General features: G+C 54.0%; 2 protein-coding genes across 5 annotated transcripts in view; one reads left to right on the forward strand and one right to left on the reverse strand.

The window, feature by feature from the left end:
* Positions 1-11,336, forward strand: part of LOC105471864 (serine/threonine kinase like domain containing 1) — a 30,036-nt gene extending 18,700 nt beyond the window's left edge. For 2 of the 3 annotated variants that reach the window (XM_071078554.1, XM_071078553.1), the window contains 11 exons: positions 423-586; positions 2,001-2,131; positions 2,727-2,921; positions 5,728-5,844; positions 7,188-7,328; positions 8,322-8,468; positions 9,139-9,267; positions 9,360-9,488; positions 10,202-10,342; positions 10,664-10,743; positions 11,065-11,336. In XM_071078554.1, coding sequence (XP_070934655.1) covers positions 423-586; positions 2,001-2,131; positions 2,727-2,921; positions 5,728-5,844; positions 7,188-7,328; positions 8,322-8,468; positions 9,139-9,267; positions 9,360-9,488; positions 10,202-10,342; positions 10,664-10,743; positions 11,065-11,154 — 1,464 coding nt within the window. In that variant the 3' untranslated portion in view covers positions 11,155-11,336. Of the gene's footprint in view, positions 1-422; positions 587-2,000; positions 2,132-2,726; positions 2,922-5,727; positions 5,845-7,187; positions 7,329-8,321; positions 8,469-9,138; positions 9,268-9,359; positions 9,489-10,201; positions 10,343-10,663 lie in introns of all 3 variants that reach the window. The other variant, XM_011724647.3, reaches the window with a different exon arrangement.
* A 128-nt stretch (positions 11,337-11,464) lies between these two features.
* On the reverse strand, positions 11,465-24,632 carry LOC105471868 (REX4 homolog, 3'-5' exonuclease). 2 transcript variants are annotated; one of them, XM_011724659.2, is made up of 8 exons: positions 24,248-24,632; positions 20,945-21,291; positions 19,061-19,204; positions 18,588-18,781; positions 16,680-16,768; positions 14,169-14,243; positions 13,203-13,277; positions 11,465-12,480 (listed from the first exon to the last, which is right to left on the reverse strand). In XM_011724659.2, exons 1-8 carry the CDS (start codon positions 24,470-24,472, stop codon positions 12,361-12,363), a joined length of 1,269 nt encoding a protein of 422 aa, XP_011722961.2. In that variant the 5' UTR covers positions 24,473-24,632; the 3' UTR covers positions 11,465-12,360. The 2 variants fall into 2 exon arrangements, with proteins under 2 accessions (XP_011722961.2, XP_011722962.2); XM_011724660.3 differs by lacking the exons at positions 18,588-18,781; positions 19,061-19,204 and having other exon boundaries at positions 20,945-21,113; positions 24,248-24,610.
* Positions 24,633-24,692: the final 60 nt, after the last annotated feature.

Genomic DNA, 24,692 nt, shown 5'->3' on the forward strand with positions numbered 1-24,692 from the left:
TCTCCCAGACCCCCAGACTCCACCTCTGAGAAGCACCTTGCCACTCCCTTCCTTTGGAAGACTCCCAGGGAAATGAGAGCCTTCCCACTATGGAGGCTGTGTGACATCCTGGAGCGTGACCCTGGACACGCTCACATTCTGTGAAATGGGCATGCTGTCTTACTGGCTGGGTCTAGATCAGGGGGCTTCTTGGCAGGACTCTACCCTGGGAGACAACCCTCTGGCTTCTCCGAAACTCCATTTCTTCTTATGGAAGAGCTCGGGGCCCCTGGGGTCTCTGGGCATTCTTGTAGGCAGTGGCCACACCTGGATCTCCCTGGTCTCCTCCTGGATTTCTCGGTCCCTGGTCGCCCTCTGCCCATGCTGGGGCCTAGTTTCCATTTACTTAAGGTAATGCACAGAGCTGTCCTCTCTCCGTGCAGAGCACAGAAGCCATGTATCTGCGGAAGTCCCTCCGCCAGAGCCCGGGCAGCCTGGAGACCGTCCTGAAGACAATGGAGGAGAAGCAGATCCCGGATGCAGAAACCTTCGGGAATCTTCTGCCCGGGATGCTCCAGATCGACCCCTCGGATCGAATAACGATAAAGTGAGCTCAGGGTCGGGGTTTATTTTAACCTATGGATTTATCTTTCAACATCTCTCCACCCTAATACAGACACAACTAGTTGGCTTTGTAACACCTCAAAGAACTCCATCACAGACGCCCTGATTATCCCTGCACTGCTGGGCTTTTCCCAGTTCTGGCGCTCCCAAACCGTGCTGCGGCGAGTGATCCCAAATGCACCTCTCTGAGCACTGGAGGGAGCAGACTGACTCCCAGAAGGCACAGGAGGCACAGCCTCCAGGACCCACGACACTTTTAGGGTTCCAGAAAAAAATTTTCATTCTACGTTAAAAAAAAAATTCCTAAAGACAGTGGTCACCTTTAAAATTTTCATTCTAACTTATTTTAAAATCAGAAGACAAGAGTAAATACATAACACTGGCTGGGTGCAGTGGTTCATGCCTATAATCCCAGCACTTTGGGAGGCCGAGGCGGGCAGATCAATTGAGCTCAGGAGTTCGAGTGTAGCCCGGGTAACATGGCGAAATCCCTGTCTCTATTAAAAATACAAAAAAATTAGCTGGGTATAGTGGTGCATGCCTGTGTTCCCAGCTACTGGGGAGGCTGAGGCAGGAGGATCGCTCGAGCCCAGGAGGCAGAGGTTGCAGTGAGCCAAGATCGCGCCACTGCACTCCAGCCTGGGCGACAGAGCGAGACTCCATCTCAAAAATAAAAAAGAATCCAGGCCAGGAACGGTGGCTCACGCCTGTAATCCCAGCACTTTGGGAGGCCCAGGTGGGTGGATCACTTGAGGTCAGGTGTTCGAGACCAGCCTGGCCAACAGAATGAAACCCCGTCTCTACTAAAAATAGGAAAAAAATTAGCCGCGCGTGGTGGCAGGCACCTATAGTCCCAGCTGCTCGGGAGGCTGAGGCAGGAGAATTGCTTGAACCCAGGAGGCAGAGGTTGCAATGAGCCGAGATCGTGCCACGGCACTCCAGCCTGGGCGACCAGAGTGAAACTCCATCTCAAAAAACAAACAAACAAACAAACAAACGAACAAAAAACAAAAAAAAAACCAACACTATAGCAAGGAATCCAGCCTGGGTCATATCCATCTTTATACCAATGCAGTTGTAAAATCTGGGTTTTCATGTTTCCATGGAGGCAGGGGACCACAAGGGCAAAAGTGCCAGGGCCCGGGACTGTCCCCCAGCTCTATGAGCTGAGGCCGTGCCTCCGTGGAGTACTTCCCTGGGTATGGAATTACTGGGGTGCTTGCTGGACACACTGGGAACACTATGAGAGACCCTGCCAAATGCATCCCAAAACAGTGAGGTCAGTGTCCGGCGTCTGCACTGATGGGCAGCCCGGAGCCGGAGGCAGAGGGAGAGCCCCACGGGGAGGCGGCAGGGGGCGCTGCTGGGTTACTCAGCCCTCTCTGCTCCTCTGCTAGGGACGTGGTGCACATCACCTTCTTGAGCGGCTCCTTCAAGTCATCATGCATCTCTCTGACCCTGTACCGGGAGACGGTGCCTGCGTCCATCACCGACATGCTGTTAGAAGGCAACGTGGCCAGCATTTTAGGTGATGTGATGCTGGGGACACACAGCTCCTGTCCATGGCCTTGGCATCCTGTTGTTTAGTTCCAGAGGGTTCATTATTTATGCCCCTGGCCTTGCTCCATGCGCACGACCAGTGGGTACGAACAGTTTCCCTCCATCCATCCCTACACACTGCCCAGGACACCGCTCTGCTCAAATACCCTCCATAGCTCCCAACTACCTATAACACAAAGTTCCTCTCCAAAGCCTGGCCCCCACCTGTTTTCCCTCCACTCCTGCTACACAAATCCTCCATGTAGCTCAGTGGCCTAGTCACTGCCCGCGCCTCCCACAACCCTCTGCTTTTGCTTCCACAGCCTGGGTGGCACACAGTGGTCCCGGGGCGTCTTCCTCACACAGCACCACTTCCTGTGTGCCTCCTATGTGCCTGGGATGAGCGGAAGTGCGCACTTCCTGTGTGCCTCCTATGTGCCTGGGATGAGCGGAAGTGCGCTCCACTATTTGTGTGCTCCAAGACAGAGACTTGGGTTCTATCAAGGAAAAGTCGCTTGGTCTCAGTGGCCTCATCTGTAAAGTGGGGATGGTAACAGCCCCTCCCTCTCATCCTGAACCTGTAGATCCGAGGAGGGGATGCACACACAGCAGCCAGGCCAGTGTGGTGCCGAGAGACAGGGCCCTGAGGCCCTGGTCCTCAGAAAGGTCCCTCCCCTGCCTTCCTGTCCCTGCAGAGGTCATGCAGAACTTCTCTGGCTGGCCCGAAGTCCAGTTCAGGGCCATGAAGAGACTTCTGAAAATGCCTGCAGATCAGCTAGGTAGGCCTCACCCTGCACCTCTTTCCCAGCTGCTCCCCTAGGGGCAGAAGCTATGGTCCAGCCCGCGGGGAGCTGGGGCTGGCCCTCACCCTGGGCTCTCCTTGCCAGTGCTTTAGTGCAGCATGGAGGTGTGCATGTGTCCCCAGAAGTGTCCCGTGTCTCTGCTATCCGCCTGGGGAAGGCAACAGAGAAGGGGAATGGGTGGCGTAGCAGCCCTCACATGATTTTAATGGAGCCATAGACATCCCATCTACCTCACTGTCTCTATGAGGGGTATGTGAGTTGTTTCTCAGTTTCCACTATTATGAATGATACTGGAACAGACACCCTGGTGTATATGTATCTGTGCGCTTATGTTTCTGTAGCACAGATTCGTAGATGTTCAAGGGTGTGAATACTTTAAATTTTCATAGATACAGCAACTTGCCCACCTATTAAGAATGCATGGCCTGGCACAGTGGCTCACGCCTGTAATCCCAGCACCTTGAGGAGCCAAGGCGGGAGGACTGCTTGAGCCCAGGGGTTCGAGGCCAGCCTGGGCAACAAAGGGAGAGCCTGTTTCTACAGAAAATAAAAAAAATTAGCCAGGTGTGGTGACACAGGTCTGTTGTCCCAGCTACTCTCGAGGCTAAGGCAAGAGGATTGCTGGAGCCCAGGGAATCGAGGCTATAGTGAGATACGCTTGTGCCGCCGCACTCCAGCCTAGAAGACCCTGTCTCAGAAAACAAAACCAAATTCAAAAAGGTTGTTACTGCTCATTCATGGAGAACGTTGGGAAAAGCAGTGGGTTTTTTTTGTTTTTTGTTTTTTTTTTTTTTGAGACAGGGTCTTGCTCTATCCCCCAGGCTGGAGTGCAGTGGTGTGATCTTGGCTCACTGCAACCTCCGCCTCCTGGGTTTAAGTGATTCTTCTCAGCCTCCCAAGTAGCTGGGACTACAGGTGCATACCACCACACCCGGCTAATTTTTTGTATTTTTAGTAGAGAGGTGGTTTCACCATGTTGGCCAGGCTGGTCTCAAATGCCTGATCTCAAGTGATCTGCCTGTCTCGGCCTTCCAAAGTGCTGGGATTACAGGCATGAGACACCGTGCCTCAATTTTTAAAACATTTGTGTCAAAACATACTTTCATAAAATCGTTCCTTTTTCACCTGCCTGAACATTACCTTCACATCCATCCATCCATCCATCCATCCATCCATCCATCCATCCACCCACCCACCCACCCATCCATCCATTTATCCATCCGTCCATCCATCCATCCATCCACCATCCATCCATCCATCTACCATCCATCCCATCCATCCACCATCCATCCATCCATTCATCCATCCATCCATCCACCCACCCACCCACCCACCCATCCATCCATCCATCCATCCACCCATCCATCCATTTATCCATCCGTCCACCATCCATCCATCCATCCATCCATCCATCATCCATCCACCATCCATCCACCCATCCATCCATCTACCCATCCATCCATCCACCCATCCATCCATCCATCCACCCATCCATCCACCCATCCATCCACCATCCATCCATCCACCCATCCATCCATCCATCCACCCATCCATCCATCCATCCACCCATCCATCCACCATCCATCCATCCATCCATCCACCATCCGTCCATCCATCCATCCATCCATTTATCCATCCGTCCATCCATCCATCAGCCCTGGATTAGGAATCCACTGAGGTTTGTTGCAGTGGCTCAGGCCTCAGAGATGACAAGGCCCAGCCCTGACCTTCGAGTAGGTGGCAGAGGCCTCATATGGGCCTAATTTACCATTCCCTCCCTCCCCTCCTCCTCCTCTTTGACCCCTTTTGTAGCTCAGCTGTGACCAGGACAGAGTCCCTGGGAAGACAGATTTTGCCTCCCTGGGGAAACTAGGGAAGCTTTTGGGCCCCATCCCAGAGGGTCGGTCTTTCCCAGCACCTGGAACCACACCTCCCTCCACATCTTGCTTAGAAATGGGCTTGCAGCTGAGCACAGTGACTCATGCCTGAAATCCCAGCACTTTCGGAGGCTGAGGTGGGCGGATCACTTGAGATCACGAGTTCAAGACCAGCCTGGCCAACATGGTGAAACCCTGTCTCAACTAAAAATACAAAAATTAGCCAGATGTGGTGGCGCATGCATGTAATCTCAGCTACTCAGGAGGCTGAGGCAGGAGAATCGCTTGAACCCAGGAGGGGGAGGTTGTGGTGAGCCGAGATGAAGCCACAGAAAAGCCTGGGTGACAGAGTGAGACTCTGTCTCAAAAAAAAAAAAAAAAAAAAAAAAAAGGTGGGGTGGGGCACTTGCTTTGCTCCGCACTCCGGGTGCCAGGACTTCATCCTTGTTGCTCTCATGAGCCTACAGTGGAGGGATGGCTGCCTGGCCACTGCCCCTCACCCAGTCCCCAGCCCACAACAGTTCCTGGCAGTGGCAGGGTGGATAGAGCCCCCCCACGCCCACCCTCGAGGCAGTTGCAGCCAAGGGCTCTGGAGTAGACTGGCTGGTTTTAAACTGCTATAGAGCAGGTGCTTTCATCACACTGACCTCAGGTTCCTCATCTGCACAAGGAGGGCAGTCCCGGGAGGGGCTACTTCACAGGGCTGTGGGCAGCACAGAACATGTACCCGTGGCAGACAGGGCATGCACTCCACGGACCTAGCACTAATCCTCATTGTCCTTCCCCCTTCTATTCATCCACCTAGGGCCCTGCCGGCTCCCACCAGCCCCCGGGGGCCCTGGTCTGCTCTATACACCCCCGACCTGGCCCAAAATGAGTCTCCCCTTTGCTGCCCACCCTGCCAGGTCTGCCGTGGCGCCCGGAGCTGGTGGAGGTGGTGGTCACGACCATGCAGCTGCATGACAGGGTCCTTGACATCCAGCTGTGTGCCTGCTCCCTGCTGCTGCACCTCCTGGGCCAAGGTGGGTGCCAAACCAGGCCAGGTGGGGTCGGGGAGGCTGTGCGCTGCTTCCTGCAGCTGTGCCTCCTGCGCCAAGGTGGGCACCGGGCCGGGTGGGTTGGGGGAATCCATGCCCTGCTCCCTGCTGCTGCACCTTCTAGGCCAAGGTGGATGCCAGGGCCAGGCCAGATGGGGGAAGACACTCTTGGTGGCCTAGCTCCGTCCCCACCTGTTACCTGGTTGGCATCTGACCCTCTGGACAGTCCATACCATCCTGTGCCCATTGGACCCCATCCTGGATGGCAGAGGGCATAGGCCAGGAGCCTAGAGATGTGGATCCCACCCACGCCTGGTGGTGGGTGGATCACGACATCAGGAGTTCAAGACCAGCCTGATTGACATGGCGAAACACGTCTCTACTAAAGATACAAAAATTAGCCAGGTGTTGTGGTGGGTGCCTGTAGTCCCAGCCACTCAGGAGGCTGAGGCCACTTTTGCCTACTCCGTGGCCCTGGACAAGTTCCTGCTGCTCCCGCCAGTTTCCCAGCTATGAAGCGAGGAGCTGGACACGAGGTCCTCTGGAGTGGCCCTCAGGGAGGATGGGTTGCATCCTCTGAAGGGGGCTGGTAGGACAGTGCTGAGGTGATTTCACTGCCCTGATGGAAGAGGCTGGAGCTGACAGTCTGAGCCTCCTATGAGACCTGGGTTGTTTAAAAAGTTGAATTAGCTTTCATGATTTTTTTTTAAACAAAAAGTAGTTACCTTTCTAGTTTTTTTTTTTTTTTTGAGATGGAGTTTTGCTCGTCACCCAGGCCGGAGTGCAGTGGCACGATCTCGGTTCACTGCAACCTCCACCTCCTGGGTTCAAGCGATTTTCCTGCCTCAGCCTCCTGAGTGGCTGGGACTACAGGCACCCACAACACCTGGCTAATTTTTGTATTTTTAGTAGAGACGTGTTTTGCCATGTCAGGCAGGCTGGTCTTGAACTCCTGATGTCGTGATCCGCCCACCTCAGCCTCCCAAAGTGCTGGGATTACAGGCATGAGCCACCATGCCCGCCCACCTTTCCAGTTTCACTGTTGAAGTTTGGAGTTCCATACAACGTTGAAATTGTGTTCACTGCTGCCTGGCCGGCTCCCACGGACCAGGATGGGTGGCCTGGCCAGGCAGGGCTCCCCTCCAGCCCTTCACTCCATTAGGGCACACGGATTCACGGAGGCCTGCTCTAGGCCAGGAGAACAAGGCAGACCTCGCTTTCCTTCATGCAAAGTAGAGATGCTATCCCCCAGCCTGTGAGCCTCCTGTGTCTCGTCCCACGCCCCAGCTGTGGGGCTAACCCTAGGCGTCTTCCTCTGGCCCGAGCAGCGATGGTGCACCACCCAGAAGCCAAGGCTCTCTGTAACCAAGCCATCACCTCTGCCGTGCTGAGTGCTCTTTGGAGCTACCCCGAGGAGGAGTCACTCCTTGTCTTGGTCTACAGCCTGCTCGCCATCACCACAACCCAGGGTGTGTCTGCCAGCCACCTTGTGCCCCACCCACACTCCAGGACAGCCCTTCCCAGGGGTCTCGGGAAGGGTTGGTTTGGGGTACAGGTGGGTTGGACAGGACAGTGCTGGGCCTCCTCCTGAGATGCACAGTGGCATTTGGCCATCTTCATTCGGTCACCCCAAATGCTGGTCGCATCCTTTTCCATCTTGATGACAAGCTTCCACTCTTGAAGTCACTGGTTCCCTCTACAGACATGCCAGGCGCGGCTGTGGGCTTCACACCAATGACATCTATTTGCCACACTTCCTGCCCCTTCTGGGAGGCTGGAGGGCAAATGCCCTGTCTCCATTCCATAGGGCCCAGTAGGCTTCCGAAGCCACCAGCCAGGACTGTGGGAAGGAGAGGGCCACACAGAGCGTTCACAGCCTCACCCACAAATCGGGTGGGCACTGTTCTCCCCAACAGGAAGCTGGGCCTTGAGAGAGCCTAAGGACAGCCGCCAGGAATCCCATGCAGCGGGGGTCAGGGCTGGGTCCCAGCACCCTCTTTACTGCATAGACTGGATAGCTGATCATACACAACTGATCTCACTTTTGGGAGTGAAAGGAGGCACTAGGAATAGATGTCAAATGGAACCATTAGGCAAAATGGATGTCAGTTCATCCTACCAGAATAGGGCCCCGTCACGGTTCCATCCTGGAAGGCACAGTCCGGCTCTGTGGGCCCAGGAGGCAGGGCCAGGCCCCCTGGATGGGAAGCTACAGAGGTCAGACCCAGCCTGGCAGTAGGATGGCAGCTTATTGGGACTGGTAGCCCACGAGATGGACAGACTCCTCTGGGGCCAGTCCCATGTTCTCCTGTTCAGGGCTCCGTTGAGTGCACATGACTTGGCCCAGAGCAGGCACCCCCCAGATCGCAGGTCAAATGGGACTGCAGTGCCCAAGGACAACAAAGGCAGGAAGGCTTCCTGGAGGGAGGGGCCCTGGGGCCCTCATTCTGGCCCACCCACAGAGTCACAGTCAGAGTCAGAGTCAGTGTCAGAGGAGCTGCAGAACGCCGGGCTGCTGGAGCACATCCTGGAGCACCTCAACAGCTCCCTCGAAAGCAGGGACGTCTGCGTCAGTGGCCTGGGCCTGCTCTGGGCCCTCCTGCTGGATGGTGAGGGGCCCTCCTCCTGCTGTCCCACTGGGGCTGGGAGCCCTCCCCCAGTCGCTCCCCAACTACCCCTGAGAGCCTTTGAGGACCTCCATGTCCTGTCCCCGAAGCACAACAGCCATGGTCTGGGAAAGGCTCTTCTGAGAGCCTGCAACAGAAGAAAATCAAGGAGCAGAGAGAGAGAAGGTGGGGGAGGAAAGGCCTTCTGGCAGAGGCCAGGCTTCAGGACTTCTTGCCCAATGGGCAGACCCCTCAGTTTTAAGTGCCTCCTGCCCCAGGGAAACGTCCTGGAATTTTCCAGGCAGTCCTGGTTCCAGGGGACAGCGGTAGTGCTGGATGCCGTTTTGATTTTTGATTCACAGTAGGGGGGCCCTCTGGCCTGTGCTGTTTCCCCTCCTCTAGACCCCACCTTGGCACTCCAGTGCCCCAGGAAAAAGAGGGCTCCAAACCATGGAAAGCCCAGGAAACCCAACAACCCTGCCAGCACCCAAAGTGTGGGATTCTCCAAGCCTCTCCTGGGCTAATCCCCGCAACTGTCTGAGGACAGCTGACCTCTCCCACCCCCTTTCTGTTCTTGTCCTTAGTTGGAGGAAGGCAGCAGATTGGGGGTGGAAGGCCCCCCTGCACACAACCAAGGCCTGGGTGTCCCCTTCCATCCCTGTCCTGGTTCCAGGTATCATTGTGAACAAGGCCCCTTTGGAGAAGGTCCCGGACCTCATCAGCCAGGTGTTGGCCACTTACCCTGCGGATGGGGAAATGGCGGAAGCCAGCTGCGGAGTCTTCTGGCTGCTGTCCCTACTGGGTGAGCTGGGTGGGCGCCCTGGGCCCCTGGGGCTGGGAGCCGTGGGCCTCGCGCACACAGCAGGTACAAAGCAGCCTGGCCCCTTTCCGCAGGCTGCATCAAGGAGCAGCAGTTTGAACAAGTGGTGGCGCTGCTCCTGCAAAGCATCCGGCTGTGCCAGAACAGAGTCCTGCTGGTGAACAATGCCTACCGGGGACTGGCCAGCCTGGTGGAAGTGTCAGGTGAGCCTGGGGACAGGACGAGGCTGCCACCTACAGGTGGGGACAAGAATCAGCCTCCATCAGTTATATCTGCCAGGTGCCACAAACCAAAAAACAGAAGCAACAAATCAAAAAGGAAAATAAATTTAAAACGATGTAAAGTCCAATCATCCAGAAATCACCATCAAGACTTCTATGCACACTTGATGAATTCTACCTCTGCATCATGCTACCCTGTGACCCTCTCTCTGTCCATAAACACGTCACATCTGCACGTTTCCCAACATGCAGGCACACCATGACTGATCAGAACAGCTCTGGAGTCGGCGTCTCTCAATTCCCCACAACACAAACCCTGCCTGTTACTCAGCAAGACAGGCTGGGCCCGGTGCTGAGCACAGCACAACCGAGGCTCGACCCACAGCACAGTCCTTCGGAGAGCACCTGGGGCCCGGCCCAGACTCCAGCTGGTGCCTAGCGACTGGGCTCATGGTCTCGACCTCTGTACTACCCAACCTTCCTCAGAGAGTGACGACGACTCCTTTGGCTCTTGTGTGACCCTATTCAGGCCATGCCATCCTGCTGGTCCGCCCAAGCTGACGGGGCCTCCTGGGTCTCTTGTCCTATCCCAGCCCCCTGTGTGTGAGCTCTGGGGTACCATCCCATCCTGGGCAGAAGGCTCTTCCCTTTCAGGGGAACAGCGGGGCATGAACTCACTCTCACCCATCCCCCAGAGCTGGCGGCCTTCAAGGTGGTGGTGCAGGAGGAGGGCGGCAGTGGCCTCAGCCTCATCAAGGAGACCTACCAGCTCCACAAGGATGACCCAGAGGTGGTGGAGAACGTGGGCATGCTGCTGGTCCACTTGGCTTCCTACGGTGAGAACCCCTTCTCGCATCACACCCCCTAGAGCCCAGTGGTCAGGGGTGCCCGCTCCCCCTGTAACTGACAGGGAAGGAGCGCACAGAAGACGGGCTCAACCCCACTTCTCAGCCCTCTGAAACTTCCCACACATTTGGCATCTCCTAAACACTAGGGGTTGTCCTGGCTGAGGGGGACGCATGGGGCTCCAGAACTGCAAGGTGGCTCTGTGCATGCCAAGCCCAAGGGGGACTGTGACCCACCCTCGTCCTTCTGGGGCTCCTGGCAAGGGGCACAGGAGGGGCTCTGGCCTCAGGACCTCCTTGCTCCACCCGCAGAGGAGATCCTGCCGGAGCTGGTGTCCAGCAGTATGAAGGCCCTGGTCCAGGAGATCAAGGAGCGCTTCACCTCCAGCCTGGTGAGTGACAGAAGCGCCTTCAGCAAACCAGGCCTCCCTCCAGGTGGAAGCCCCCAGCCGGGGTGCACCGCGTCCGGGGGCCTGGAACAGATGATTGCATGGAACTGACCTTGATCTCCACATGTATGGTTTTCAAGACTGCTCTCCCGCCTGCCCATTATCCTGTCTCTATGACTGGGCCAAAATCAATCTTCAACAGGAGGGGTCATCAGACCTCTCCAGAGTTTCCTGTCCATGACTACTGGATTGAGTCACATGAGTAACTGCTCCTGGACCCGGGAACTGTCCATGAAAACTGACCCGCCTGCTTCCTCCTTCCAGGAGCTGGTTTCTTATGCAGAAAAAGTGCTCCTGAGGCTGGAGGCGGCCACTTCTCCCAGCCCCCCGGGCAGAGAAGCAGCTCAGCCCTGATGCTGGGGAGCAGACAGACACCCCACAGGCCCCTCCTCCACGTGTGCCCTCTCCCTACCCTTCCTTTCCATGGGTCACTGTTTCCCTTGGGGCGGCAGGGAGGGTCGTCTGGGACCAGAAGGCACACCTCACACTCCTCTTAGGTGACTAATAAAGAGGCCCAAGGCCAGTTTCTGCCTTAATCGTTTCTGGCAAGACGCCGTGACTGGCCAGTGGGGTACTTAATGCTGCAGCCTCTATAGACCTCGCCCTGGACACGGAAGTCCTTCCAGACCATTCTAGATGAGAGTCAACACTGAGCCTCCACAGGTTCCATTCAAAGTAAACATCTGCATTTATTTTAAATCACGTCCTCGGTGCGTCTGCACCTTTTCTGTCCAGCTGTCAGGTGGCCCAATAACGCCTTGGACTCCATCCCCTAGTCAGTGCCACTGCCTGTTCCTGACTCTAGTTCCCAGGGGAGTCTCAAACCGGGGCCTAGCCAAGCAGGCCACTGGCTAGCGTCACATAGCTTCTCTAGCTCAAACAGCCCAAGGTCGGCACATCTGCCGACCTCCAGGAATAACCGCGGTCACCGTGCCCAGGCGACACATCCTCGCACTATGGGGAGAAGCCTCTGCTGGGTGACCCACCAGCCAACCCTGGGCCAATTTAGATAAACGCTCAAAGTCCAAACGGCCACAGGAAGCTCCTGATGTAACACCTGTTGTGCCGGCCAGCCATGTCTCAGGAGCTGACTGCAGACACCGGGTCTGGGCCCCTCAAGCCCAGTGGAGCTTGTTATGTCCCCCGAGACAAAGGAGGAAAATGGGGCCCCCCAAGAGGAAGGTGCTGAGCACTTCACCCCAGGGTGAGTGGTCACTGAAGACGGGCGGTGACAGCACTGTACAAGCTGGCGGCCCACAGGCCCCATCCTCGCCTCGCCCAGGCAGTCAGCAGTTCGTAAAGCATGGCCAGGCATGCTCATGGCAGCCCCTGCTCCCCACCCCGACCATCAGGGTCCAAATACACATGGACAGTAAGACCAGGCCTCAGACCACAAAGTCAAGAGGAAGGGGGACGTTCTCAGTAGCACCACGCCATGCCCCTCTGCCGTGATTCCGAAAAGGTTTCACCAGAGTAGACACTGTGGGGAGATGTGATCTGTCCCTGTGACTGGTCACATTGCCTCTGTAGCGGGGCAGCAGCAGCAGCAGGGCAGGGCTGCTAGGTGTCGTCACTGCAGTGGTCTGGAGCGGTCAGCAGGGGACGCCTGTCTCGGGCCATGCTCTCCCACTCCTTCTTCACCATGATGTACAGCCTCATTGCTGCCTGGGCATCCTGAATCTAGACAACACGAAACATCCCAGCAGGTGACAAGGCATAGCTGCGGCCCAGTCAACCCCGCAATGACTGAGCCCTCCCACTAGCCACTCTGCTAGGGATGTACTGAGTGTGATGTGGACCCGGCCAAAAAATGTCACCAGGATGGGGAGGGAGGACACAACAGAAGCAGAGGGAGCAACGACCTGATGGTCCCCACACTTCTGTGACTCAGACCCCCCTTCCAGAAGAAAGGGGAACCGAAAGAGGAGAAGCAACAAACACGCTGCCTTTTTAGGTTTCTGAGTGCAGGGTGATGGCAGGCTGGGCGCCGGGCACAGGGGCACAAGGACCAAGCAGACGGGCACGAAGGGCCCAAAGCGCTGAGGCCACGCTGCAGGGAGTGACTGCTCCACAGAGGCGGAGCCAGCTGCTCAACGGGCCGGTCAGGGCAGGGCTGGAGGGCTGGGGTGGGGGGGCTTTGTAATTATTTGGCAACTTTTTCTCCAAATAATGAGAATGCAGTTCTTTTGTGTTGTGTTAAATTCGTTAAATGTGCATATTTAGAACTTAACCAAAATTCCGTAACTCTGCTCTGCCATTTTTTTTTTTTTTGACCAATAGCCTCATAGGAAAAGTAGGTGCCCAGGCCCCTCCTCCCCCATGTCTGTGTCAGGTGACTCATGTCTGGTTCCTGGTGAGAAACCGCCCCAAACCCCATGGACTGCCTCCCAGGACACACTCACCGAACAGTGCTCCGCCTGCTGGACCTGGAGCCCAAGGATCTTCTCTGAAAGTAGTCGCAGAGACGGCCTTCCACTCTGCAAAGGGGGAAGGGGCGGGGGGGGGCCTCTGCAGGCTCTGCCCACACAGGGTCACCGCACCCAGCAGGGAGGGGTCGGCTACTGAACCTCACCCAAGCGACCTACAGTTTGCCCCTCAGTGGAGGTGCTCATGGCACTTAGGGTGGCAGCCACCAGCTGCAACCTCTTTATAACATGATGGGCTGGTGATGCACCCCATCAGCCAATCAAGGGAGAGGGCCAGGGGAGGAGTCAGCATCCCCATCGCCCATCTTGAGGCCTCCCTGCTTATTTCAAGAGGGACAGCTCTGGTCAGGCACGGTGACTCACACTTGTAATCTCAGCACTTAGGAGGCCAAGGAGGGCGGATCACTTGAGCCCAGGAGTTTGACAACAGCCAGGACAACATAGCAAGACCCTATCTCTACAAAAAAATGAAAAAATCAGCCAGGGGTGGTGGCATATGCCTGCAGTCCCAGCTATTTCAGACGCTAAAGTGGAAAGACTGCCTGAGCCTGGGAGGCGGCAGTTACGGTGAGCCGAGATCATGCCACTGCACTCCACCCTGGGTGACAGAGCAAGACCCTGACTTAAAAAAAAAAAAAAAAAAGGAGGATGAAGAACAGCTGTGCCCTTGGCACCCTCTAGAGTAGATATGACAGTGGCACCAGGCCCTTAGTCAGTGACCCTGTTTCAGAGGTTAGAGTGGAAGTAACTTGCCCTCCGTTGCAATCATTTTTAAGGTCAGCAATTAGCAGAACTCTATTTTTAAACATTCCTTCTAGTTTTAAAGGTTAAAAGGAAAAATAAAATCCCTTTAACCAACAAGTCAGCCACCAGTGACCAGAAACAATGAAGTGACCAGCAAAACAGAAATACGGTATCTTGAGTCACACTCATTTTAAGTACCTTTACTTGACTCTTGAAAGGTTTATATTTCTGTGTGTCTCGAATCTTCTTTTTTGGATGATCAAGAAACAGTACCTAGAAAAAGAAAATATAATGATAATCATTTTCATTTTTGGTTTATAGTAGCAGAACCCCCTCCCCCCGCCACCTTTTACAAGTAACATCTTTGTGTGTGTGTGACATAGTCTTGCTCTGTCACCCAGGCGGGAATGCAGTGGCTCAATCTTGGCTGACTGCAACCTCCGCCTCCAGGTTTCAAGTGATTCTCCTGCCTCAGCCTCCTGAGTAGCTGGGATTACAAGTGCCCGCCACCACGCCTGGCTGATTTCTGTTATTTTTCAGTAGAGACAGGGTTTTGCCATGTTGGCCAGGCTGGTCTCGGAACTCCTGACCTCAGGTGACCCACCTGACTCGGCCTCCCAAAGTGGTGGGACTACAGGTGTGAGCCACCGTGGCTGCCCTGCAAGTAACATCTTGTAGGGAATCCAAGCATGTCACACACACACGGAAACGAGGCATTGATACGAACTTAAACTCCATGAGGAAATTTATCACACTGACTTAAGCATCATGATGCCCAACAGTCAGAGACAATAAAAACAAAATCTTGAAATCAAGGAAGAAGGAGAAAAACAGTCAACAATTAACCAGCAACCAACTTTTTCCTATATTATACTTGTATCTTGAGTTGGTTCTGCACATCAGGAAGTTGGAAATAACACATTATAACAGCTCATCTTGCAATCTTAGCATGCAATCTTTTTTTTTTTTTTTTTGAGACAAGAGTCTCGCTCTGTCACCCAGGCTGGAGTGCAGTGGCGCGATCTCGGCTCACTACAAGCACCGCCTCCTGGGTTCACGCCATTCTCCTGCCTCAGCCTCCCGAGTAGCTGGGACTACAGGCGCCCGCCACCATGCCCGGCTAATTTTTTGTATTTTTTAGTAGAGACGGGGTTTCACCATGTTAGCCAGGATGGTCTTGATCTTCTGACCTCATGATCTTCCCGCCTCAGCCTCCCAAAGTGCTGGGATTACAGGCGTGAGCCACCGCACCCAGCCTCTTTTTTTTTTTTTTTTTTTGATAGGCTCTCACTCTGTCACCTGGGCTTCAGTGCTATGGGGTAATCATGGCTCCCCGCAGCCTTGACCTCCTGGGCTCAACTGATCCTTCCACCCCAGCCTCCTGAGTAGCTGGGGCAACAGGCACACGCCACCACACCTGGCTAATTTAAAAATTTTTTACAGAGATGGGGTCTCCCTGTTACTCAGGCTGGTCTCTAACTCCTGGCCTCAAGCAATCCTCCAGCCTCAGCCTCCCAAAAACCTGTGATTACAGACCTGAGCCACTGTGTCTGGTCCTTAGCATAATCTTCCAGAAAGACTTAAACATGTGTTGCACAAGTTACCAGGGATGGAGCCAGAGTCAGGAGGGAAGGACAAGTTACCACAGTGGCAGTCTCTGAGGGGATATGACAGGAGCACACAAGACTTTCTGTGAGGATATTGCCCGGGTGGTTCTCATCTCAGTTTCACCCTCTATAAACAAGTATGAACACCGCTGGCATCTTTAATGGATTCAAGAGATCTCTATAGTGCCATAACGGGAGCACCACAGCGGGAGCACCACAGCGGGAGCACCACAGCAAAGGCTGCTGCTGGACCATTAGCATCTCTGCCACTTCCTTCTGAACGGCTTCAAGCTCCTCACCACACCCAAGTGCTTCAAGCCGGTGGGCAGAGGTGAGAACTTAAGAACTATCTCTCCCATCTAGCAGACTGGCCTCCCCACTGTTCCCACTGTGTCCTTTAAACCAACATCCAGGCATTTGGCCATAAACTCAAAGTGACCCCCACCCTGTTCTCCTGTAAATACACACATACTCGCTCTGCCTGACTCTTCATTCCTGCCTCGGATGACCAGGGGATGGCGGGCTGCCCTCCCCACCCATGAGGCCTGCCCTGCCCAGGGTCTGTGTATGTCTTTGAACTTGTTTCCCACAGTGCTGGTGTCTGAATTTGCACCTTCCATCTGAACAGCCAGGGGCTGCCCCAGGCGGGATTTTCCGGGGATGCCAGGAAGAAGGCAAAGGCAAGCTCCCAGGGCCAGGGTGATGGTCAGGCAGGCGTAACCTGAACACGGGTCACAGGGCATCTGCCAGGATAAACTAGTTTCCTGCAGAGGGACCCTGGTCACGGATAGGACAACTGGGCATTAGGCCCTCCTCCAGGTAAAAGAGGTATCAGCACCTTCATTTCTTGTTAGGGTGGGATTGCCAGCTGCTCTGGTACGGGAACCCCCAGTTTTGCTGGGGGCTCTCAAAACAAGAGCCTCACATGGTTCCTAAAACACAGTAAGAACTCAGCACATGGTATGTGATATTATTACCAAAGTATTCCCAACACAGGGCACAAACTCAACCATTTTAAAAAACTCCACAACACAGCACAAGGAGGTGAGTGAAACACGCACGGAGTAGGGGCAGGCCGAGTCCCCAGGAGGGAACCCAGTACCTTCAGGTCATTATGCAGAGCGTGTCCCACTAGAATTCTGCCCTTCAGCATCTCTGCCACTTCCTTCTGGACAACTTCAAGCTGTTCTCCTGGAAAATCAACACAAAGAAGCGGTTTTTTGCAACACACACATCACCATCATTCTTTTTTTTTTTTTTTTTTGAGACGGAGTCTCACGCTGTTGCCCAGGCTGGAGTGCAGTGGTGCGATCTCGGCTCACTGCAAGCTCCGCCTCCTGGGTTCACGCCATTCTCCTGCCTCAGCCTCCTGAGTAGCTAGGACTATAGGCGCCCGCCACCGCGCCCGGCTAATTTTTTGTATTTTTAGTAGAGACGGGGTTTCACTGTGGTCTCGATCTCCTGACCTTGTGATCCGCCCGCCTCGGCCTCCCAAAGTGCTGAGATTACAGGCTTGAGCCACTGCGCCCGGCCAATCACCATCATTCTTAGAGGAGGCAGCCCCGCTCCCACCTCTGGCCAGCCCTAAGACAAAGGGTCAGGCCAGCAATGCCACTGTGGAGGGTGACTCGAAGCCACCACATCCACCCACCCCCCTGGAAGAAGTGCCTTGCGGGCCCCTGGCAGGGGTGGCTTCGAGGACCACCTCTGAGGAGGGGAATAAAGTGCTCCTCACAGTCTGCAAAGTCGGCTCGTGGCTGGAGGAGAGCATATGTTGAGTGTAGGCACTGAGAAACTTTTAGAGCCGCCTGGCAGCGCGGTTCTGCCTATTCAACCTCATAATTTACTTGACAATTTTCCTAATGGAAATAAAAACAAAACTGCCCCCACAAAAACGGGCAGAGATGTGTTGCCCTAGGCCCTGGGCTCCAGAGGCAGCCCTGCCTGCTTTTGGGGACCACCCCACCACCAATCCCACCTGTACCTCCCAAACAGGGCTTACTAGACCAAGGGTGGCCCGAGCAAGTAGGACCAGCTAATTTTTTAAAAACATCTTTTAGAAGGCCAGGCGCGGTGGCTCATGCCTGTAATCCCAGCACTTTGGGAGGCCGAGGTGGGCAGATTACCTGAGGTTGGGAGTTCGAGTCCAGCCTGACCAACATGAAGAAACTCTGTCTCTAGTAAATACAAAATTGGTAGGGCGTGGTGGCACATGCCTGTAATTCCAGCTACTCAGGAGGCTGAGGCAGGAGAATCGCTTGAACCCAGGAGGCAGAGGTTGCAGTGAGCCGAGATTATGCTATTGCACTTCAGCCTGGGCAACAACAGCAAAACTCCATCTCAAAAAGAAAAAAAAAAAAAGGCTGGGTGCGGTGGCTCAAGCCTGTAATCCCAGCACTTTGGGAGGCCGAGACGGATCACGAGGTCAGGAGATCGAGACCATCCTGGCTAACACGGTGAAACCCCATCTCTACTAAAAAAATACAAAAAACTAGCCAGGCGAGGTGGAGGGCACCTGTAGTCCCAGTTACTCGGGAGGCTGAGGCAGGAGAATGGCGTGAACCCGGGAGGCGGAGCTTGCAGTGAGCTGAGATCGCGCCACTGCACTCCAGCCTGTGCGACAGAACGAGACTCCATCTCAAAAAAAAAGAAAATTTTTTTTTAGAAACAAGGTCTCGCTATGTCGTCCAGGCTGGACTTAATTCCTGGGCTCAAGCAATCCTCCCTTCTTGGGCTCCTGAGTGGCTGGGACTACAGGCACGAGCCACCATGCCCGGCTACTGGCCTGGACTTCAAGTCGGTGGACAGGAGGCAATGAAGTGCAAGGCAGAAATGGGTGTAAAGCCATCTAAGGATGCCCTTTGTATTTGAAACCCCATCGCCCCAAGAGAAGACAAGACGCATCGAAACTAGCTACAGTGAGTGTCTCAGAAGCAAAAGGGAACAAAAGGGAGAAAATGCATCCAGTTACGACTTTCCCTTCTAAGTTCCTGAGCTGCAGATGACATACCCTGCTTGAGGTTCTCAGGCCGAATCCCACTGACCGCTGTCCTATAGTCCGTCACGGGCTCGGTTGGTTTGACGTACTTATCATAAACGCACTTCCCATACTGGTTCACGATGGACACACGGGCTGCCACGCTGTCCTCCCCCTTAGGGCCCACGCCCACCATCTCACAGTCCAAGGCTAAGGCTCTTGTCAGGCTGAAGGGTAACCAAAGGCTCTAGTTTAATAAACATGGCAGGACACAGGGCTCCAGGTCAGAGCCCCAGGGATCCACAGACTAAGTGTCAGCAAGCTCTCTGCCCCGCACTCATTTGCATCCACGTGACAAGCTCTGTGTGGTCCTGGTTCTTAGCAGGACCCTGGGAGGTGCTTGCTCCATTCACCTCGGGGAGACAAAAGTATCCTCTTCCTTGAAGAAGCCCCGCCCTCTACGGCTAAGCATCCCCAGCAGAGCCCGCTCCCTGAGACCAGCGTACCCGCCGAAGGCCTGCTCTTTCACGAGGCTGAGGCTGACGCTGCCCTCGCTCTGACCCAACTGTTTCCTCGCTATCTTGGCCGCCTCTGGACCTATGGCAGCTTCGATATCCGCCGGGTCCACGTCGTCAAACCAGATGTCTTCCCTAAAAGGCAAAGGTAACAAGCTGATCACCAGAAGAGCCTAGTGCAACTGGCGGGGCGGGGCTGTGCGGCTGACTGTGCAGGTGAGTGGGGCGATGGCACGGCCTGCCTCTCCCACAGGCTGGCCCCAGACACCCCGACCGTGGCCCTGCTGCTTCTGCTATTTTGATTATCTTGACATTTTCCTTTTTTTTTTTTTTTGAGATGGAGTCTCACTGGGTCACCCAGCCTGGAGTGCAGTGGCACGATCTTGGCTCACTGCAACTTTTGCCTCCCAGGTTCAAGCAACTCTCTTGCCTCAGCCTCCCTAGTAGCTGGGATTACAGGCGCCCACTACCACGCTTAGCTAATTTTTTGTATTTTTAGTAGATATGGGGTTTCGTCATGTTGGCCAGGCTGGTCTTGAACTCCTGACCTCAAGTGATCCGCCCGCCTCGGCCTCCCAAAGAGCTGGGATTACAGGTGTGAGCCACAGCGCCCGGCTTCATCTCTTTTCTAATTAGAAAATACACTCATTATTTAAGATTTAGGAACACAGACAAGCACAAAGAATATAAAACAGAAACATATAACCCACCGCCCAGGTGTAATGAGTGCTAGCATTTTAATTATGAAAGGAACAGGTTCATTATCAAACACTTAGGAAACACAGACAGACACAATGCCTGTAAGATGGAAACACAGAACCCTTTGCCCTCCATACTCGGATGCTCACGCAGGTACATAACACCTGCCTGGGGAATCTGTCTCTTAGGCTAAGGTTAAATGTCATTTCCTTAGAAAAGCCCTTCCTGGACCCACTGAATGGACACGTCCCCCGTGTCCCAGGCTCCCAACACCTTCTCCTCACCAGATTTATCCTGACCACACTTAGGCAACAGCTGTGGTTACAGTCTGTCTACTGCACTTGACAATAAGCCTCAAGAGGAAGGAGCGGGCCCGCCTCACTGAACTCTATCCCAGACAGCCTGCCTAGCACAACATAGGGAGGCCCCCAAATGGCTCCTTCCTCAGCCGTCAGCGACCATGTCCTGAACACCCAGGCGACACGAACCCAGCTGTGACTTATGAACACGTCACCTCCAGTTGAACCATTCAGAGATAGCCACTGACTCCTGGTCCACCCCACGTGGGTGGCCAGCACAGGGTTTATTCTTTTAACTTGTTTTTTTTGAGTCTCACTCCATCACCCGGGCTGGAGGCAGAAGTGCAATCACAGCTCACTGCAGCCTCGACCTCCTGGGATCAAGTGATCCTCCCACCTTGGCCTCCTGAGGAGCTGGGACCACAGGCAACAGGCACCACACCTGGCTCCATCACAGGGTTGAAGTAATCACCAGGCACTGAGCCAAGAGAGCCAACCTCGCAATCTCCTTCTGACGCCACCAGGACTAACATGAGGCACAGAGGACGTCAGAAACTTGCCCCAAGCCACCCAACTGGCAAGAAGCAGGGACAGGCCTCATAGTCGGGTCTTTCTGGCTTCAGCATGCTTTCCTTCCACACACGTGTACTGGCACCCACTAAATGCTGAGCTCTGCTCAACGCTTGGAAGAAGCAGGCCCTGCCTTATCATGCCCATACTCTACGGGAATACAAGTAACAGCAAGTAAACAAGGAATAGACGACATCAGGGTAAGGTGATGGAGAGACTGCGGTGAGGCCACCAGCCTCCATAAGGAGGCAGGCCTTGGTGAAGTCGCTGCGCCTCGGTTCTCAGTGCTGAGGTGGCCGATACTTACTCGGTGGGTGGGGCCGGGGCTGCCTCCTTAGCTTTCCGCTTCTTATGCTTGATGTCCCCCCGTTCTGGAACAGTATCACTATTTGTCCTTTCCTTGGTTCCTTTCTTACTGTGCTCTGCTCCACTGGCCTTGCTGCGAGGTCCTGGCGCCTTCCTGTCCATCTCGGAGCCTGAAGGAACAGAGCCCCTGCTGGCCTCTTGCTCTTTTCCTGCCGGCATCTCCTCTCCCGCCACTTGAGGTGAGGTGTCTTTTTTGTTCCGCTGGATAATTTTGGGCTTCTTTTTGGAACCCATCTGAGAGATGACAAGAGGCTTTTCTGTGGTCTGAGATTTCTGTTTCAGCAGCCACTGGGACCCAAAATAAAATACAGGCTACGTTTGAATTTGGAAATTACACACAGCAGACTGAAAAAAAAACTTACGTGTGTATGTATATACACACATATACACCGATCACATCTATACAATTCCCATCCGCATCACTGAAATTCATTTTCAAACGGTTTGGAAAAAGCTTTTTCATTCTCATGAGTCACTTGTGGTGAAATGCTGTTTCTTTGCTTATCTTATTATAATGCATTTTACGCCTGCTCCTTCGGGCATACAAAATTTCAAACTCATTCCACACCTTAGGTACCTGTTGAGTGGCCGGCTGGACACCGCAGACCACTTCCTTTTTTAGTTTATCTAGAAAGAATTTTGGAGTTAACTTCCCTCACAGCTTGGGCTAACACCCCGCTACACAGAAATCACTTTTTTTTTTTTTTTTTTTTACAAGATTCCCTGGTTTGCTACTGCTGTGAAGGTCTCAGGGAGGTGGGGGGTGTGATAAACAAAAAGAAAAGCTTTTGTCCAGCTGGAGTGGCTGAAGAACTGCTGGCAGCCCCAGCTTGGCCGTCACCCAAGCAGAGGCTCCTGTGGTCTTAGAGCCTAGCTTCCTCCCTGTGTTCAAATCTCCAGCTGCAGTGGGCTCCACCACAGTGCGATGATGAGGCGGGTGTTACTCACCTGTTCCCGTGATAGGTAAAGAACTGAAGGGCTGACTTCCTTGGATAAATTAGAAAAAACTCAAAAGTTTCCCTACAGCAAACATCCCTTCCATTCACTTATTTTGCTCTTTTCTTGGGAGAAGAGTTTAGAAATCCCACAGAACCCTGAAGCTGCCCATGGGAATTTGACTGGTCCCGTGTGTCAATACAGGAAAATCATTAGGAAAGCCTGCACTGAGATATTGTGCAGAGCATTAGGAGGTTCAAGAAGCATTCGGGGAGGCTGAGGTGGGAGGACTGCTTGAACCAGGAGTTGAAGACCAGCCTGGGCAACAAAGTGAAACCCCATCTGTATTAGCTCATTGTGCATTGCTAGAAAGGAATACCTGTGTTTGGTAATTTATAAAGAAAACGGGTTTATTTAGCTCATGGTTTTGCAGGATGTACAAGAAGCATGGTGCCAGCATCTGCTTCTGGTGAGGCCGCAGGAAGCTTCCCATTATGGTGTAAGGTGAAGGGGGAGCAGGTGTGTTGCATGGTGAGAGAGCAAGAAAGGTGCTAGGCTCTTTTAAAACAACCAGCCCTCGAATGAACTAGCAGAGTGAGAATTTAATCATTACTGAGGGCAGGGCACCAAGTCATTCATGAGGGATCTGCCCCCATGACCCAAAACCTCCTATGGGCCCCATCTCGAACACTGGGGATCACATCTCTTTTTTGAAAAACTACTTTTTACTTTTTTTAGAGACGGAATCTCACCATGTTGCTCAGGCTGGACTTGAACTCCTGAACTCAAGTGATCCTCCTGCCTGGGCCTCCCAAAGTGCTGGGATTACAGATGTGGGCTACTCGGGAGGCTGAGGCAGGAGAATCCCTGGAGCCCAGGCAGCAGTGAGCTACGATCCTAACAGTAGCTTCAAGGGAGCTCCAAGGGATGTGGTAAGAATGTATGAGTGACACACGCGGAAGAGTGTCTGGGAGAGAGCAGGCAACCTCTAGAGAAGCGCCAGTCACTAGAGAGACAGCAGGTACAACACAGGCTTTAATTAAAGCATGGACTCCAGGGTCAGCCACCTAGCTCCCAGCCGCAATCTTAGACGATCTATTTAACCTTTTCCAGCCTAATTCCTCATCTGTGCAACAGACATGATGAAAGTGTCCACCTCACAGTCTTATTGTGGGGATTGTAACACACATGGCATAGAGCACATGGCAGAGTGCACATTTTAGGAGCTCAATTAATATTTATTTCAAGACCGTAAGTGTTGCTAGAACCCTCTCTATCACACGTCTGCTATCTGCTTTTCACCTCTACACAGGGATCTTCTTTCTCCCTGTCTTGCTACACAGACCAGTGCGTTCTTTTGTTGTTGTTGTTTGAGATGGAGTCTCGCTCTGTCGCCCAGGCTGGAGTGCTGTGGCACATTCTCCGCTCACTGCACCTCTGCCTCCCGGGGTTTAAGCGATTCTCCTGTCTCAGCCTCCCTAGTAGCTGGGACTACAGGCGCGCGCCACCACGCCCAGCTAATTTTTTTGTATTTCTAGTAGAGACAGGGTTTCACCATGTTGGCCAGGCTGGTCTCGAACTGCTGACCTCAGGTGATCCGCCCCCCCCCCCCTCGGCCTCCCAAAGTGCTGGGATTACAGGCGTGAGCTGCCGGGCCCAGCCACCAGTGTGTTCTTTTCACTGTCCTTGGGTGGTTCATCTGGTTTCGGGATTTTTTTTTTTTTTTTGAGACGGAGTTTCACTCTGTTGCCCAGGCTGGAGTGCAGTGACACGATCTCGGCTTACTAGAGCCTCTGCCTCCCGGGTTCAAGCGATTCTTCTGCCTCAGCCTCCCTGAGTAGCTGCGCTGGCGCGCGCCATCACACCAAGCTAATATTTTTTGTATTTGTTTAGTAGACATGGGTTTTCACCACGTTGGCCGGGCTGGTCTCGAACTCTTGACCTCGGGGGATCCGCCCGCCTCGGCCTTCCAAAGTGCTGGGATTACAGGCGTGAGGCCCCGCGCCCGGGCTGCCTTCGGGATTTTAAGCTAAATTTCTCTTTGTAAAACCTATTCCAGTTAGTTCATTATGCAAAAGGTACAAGGGTTTATCTCTGCTTTTTTGTACTTGAAATAATTCATCAATTTTATGCAAACAAGTTCGAGACCTTCCTCAACAGGCCACCTTTCTTGTGAAAAGATGTTTACAAGATTTCAATTCAAATCTGCCTTTACAGGTCCTTTCTGGGGCTACCCAAGTCTTTCCCTCCGTCGCGTTCTGCGGGAATGAGCTGCGCAGCGCTCCGCCCGGGCCCGCTCAAGCCTCACCTCTTGCAGCGCCTTCCAGTTTTGAGAAAAGTCTTCTGGTGCCTTTGGAGGTCGCACCACAACACCGGGGCCGCTTCCTGGCTTCTTGCTTACTTCCTGCGCCTTGCTTTTCCAAAACCTTTTTTTCTTCTTGTTTTTCTTCCAAGTGAGCGTCTTGACAGGACCCGGCTTAGCCACCGGGCTACTCGGGGCGCCCTTGGAGGCGGGGACCTTCGCCTTCACCATCCTGCTGCGGTCCAGCGCCTGGGCCGGCGGCCACCCGAGACCCTGGCCTCCCGGGGCCCAGCGCCGCGGCAGCACAAGGGCCTGCCCAGGCCAGGCCGAAACACACTCACCGCAGCAACCTGGCCCAGGAAAAGGCTCCGGAAGAGACCCCGCATGCGTCCAGCGTGCCTCAGCGCGCACGCTCCAGTTCCCGGAAGTGCTCGTCTCTCCGCAAACGGCT

The sequence above is a fragment of the Macaca nemestrina genome, chromosome 14 (genome assembly GCF_043159975.1).
Source record: "Macaca nemestrina isolate mMacNem1 chromosome 14, mMacNem.hap1, whole genome shotgun sequence".
NCBI lineage: Eukaryota > Metazoa > Chordata > Mammalia > Primates > Cercopithecidae > Macaca > Macaca nemestrina.

Bases quoted from the DNA above. Each gene is read 5' to 3' on its own strand.
- LOC105471868 (XM_011724659.2), bottom strand. From the start codon at position 24,472: ATGGTGAAGGCGAAGGTCCCCGCCTCCAAGGGCGCCCCGAGTAGCCCG. The intron at 18,782-19,060 runs GTACGCTGGTCT...GTTACCCTTCAG, and splicing joins AAAGAGCAGGCCTTCGGCGG to CCTGACAAGAGCCTTAGCCT. The intron at 14,244-16,679 runs GTACTGGGTTCC...TTCTTTTTCTAG, and splicing joins CTCTGCATAATGACCTGAAG to GTACTGTTTCTTGATCATCC.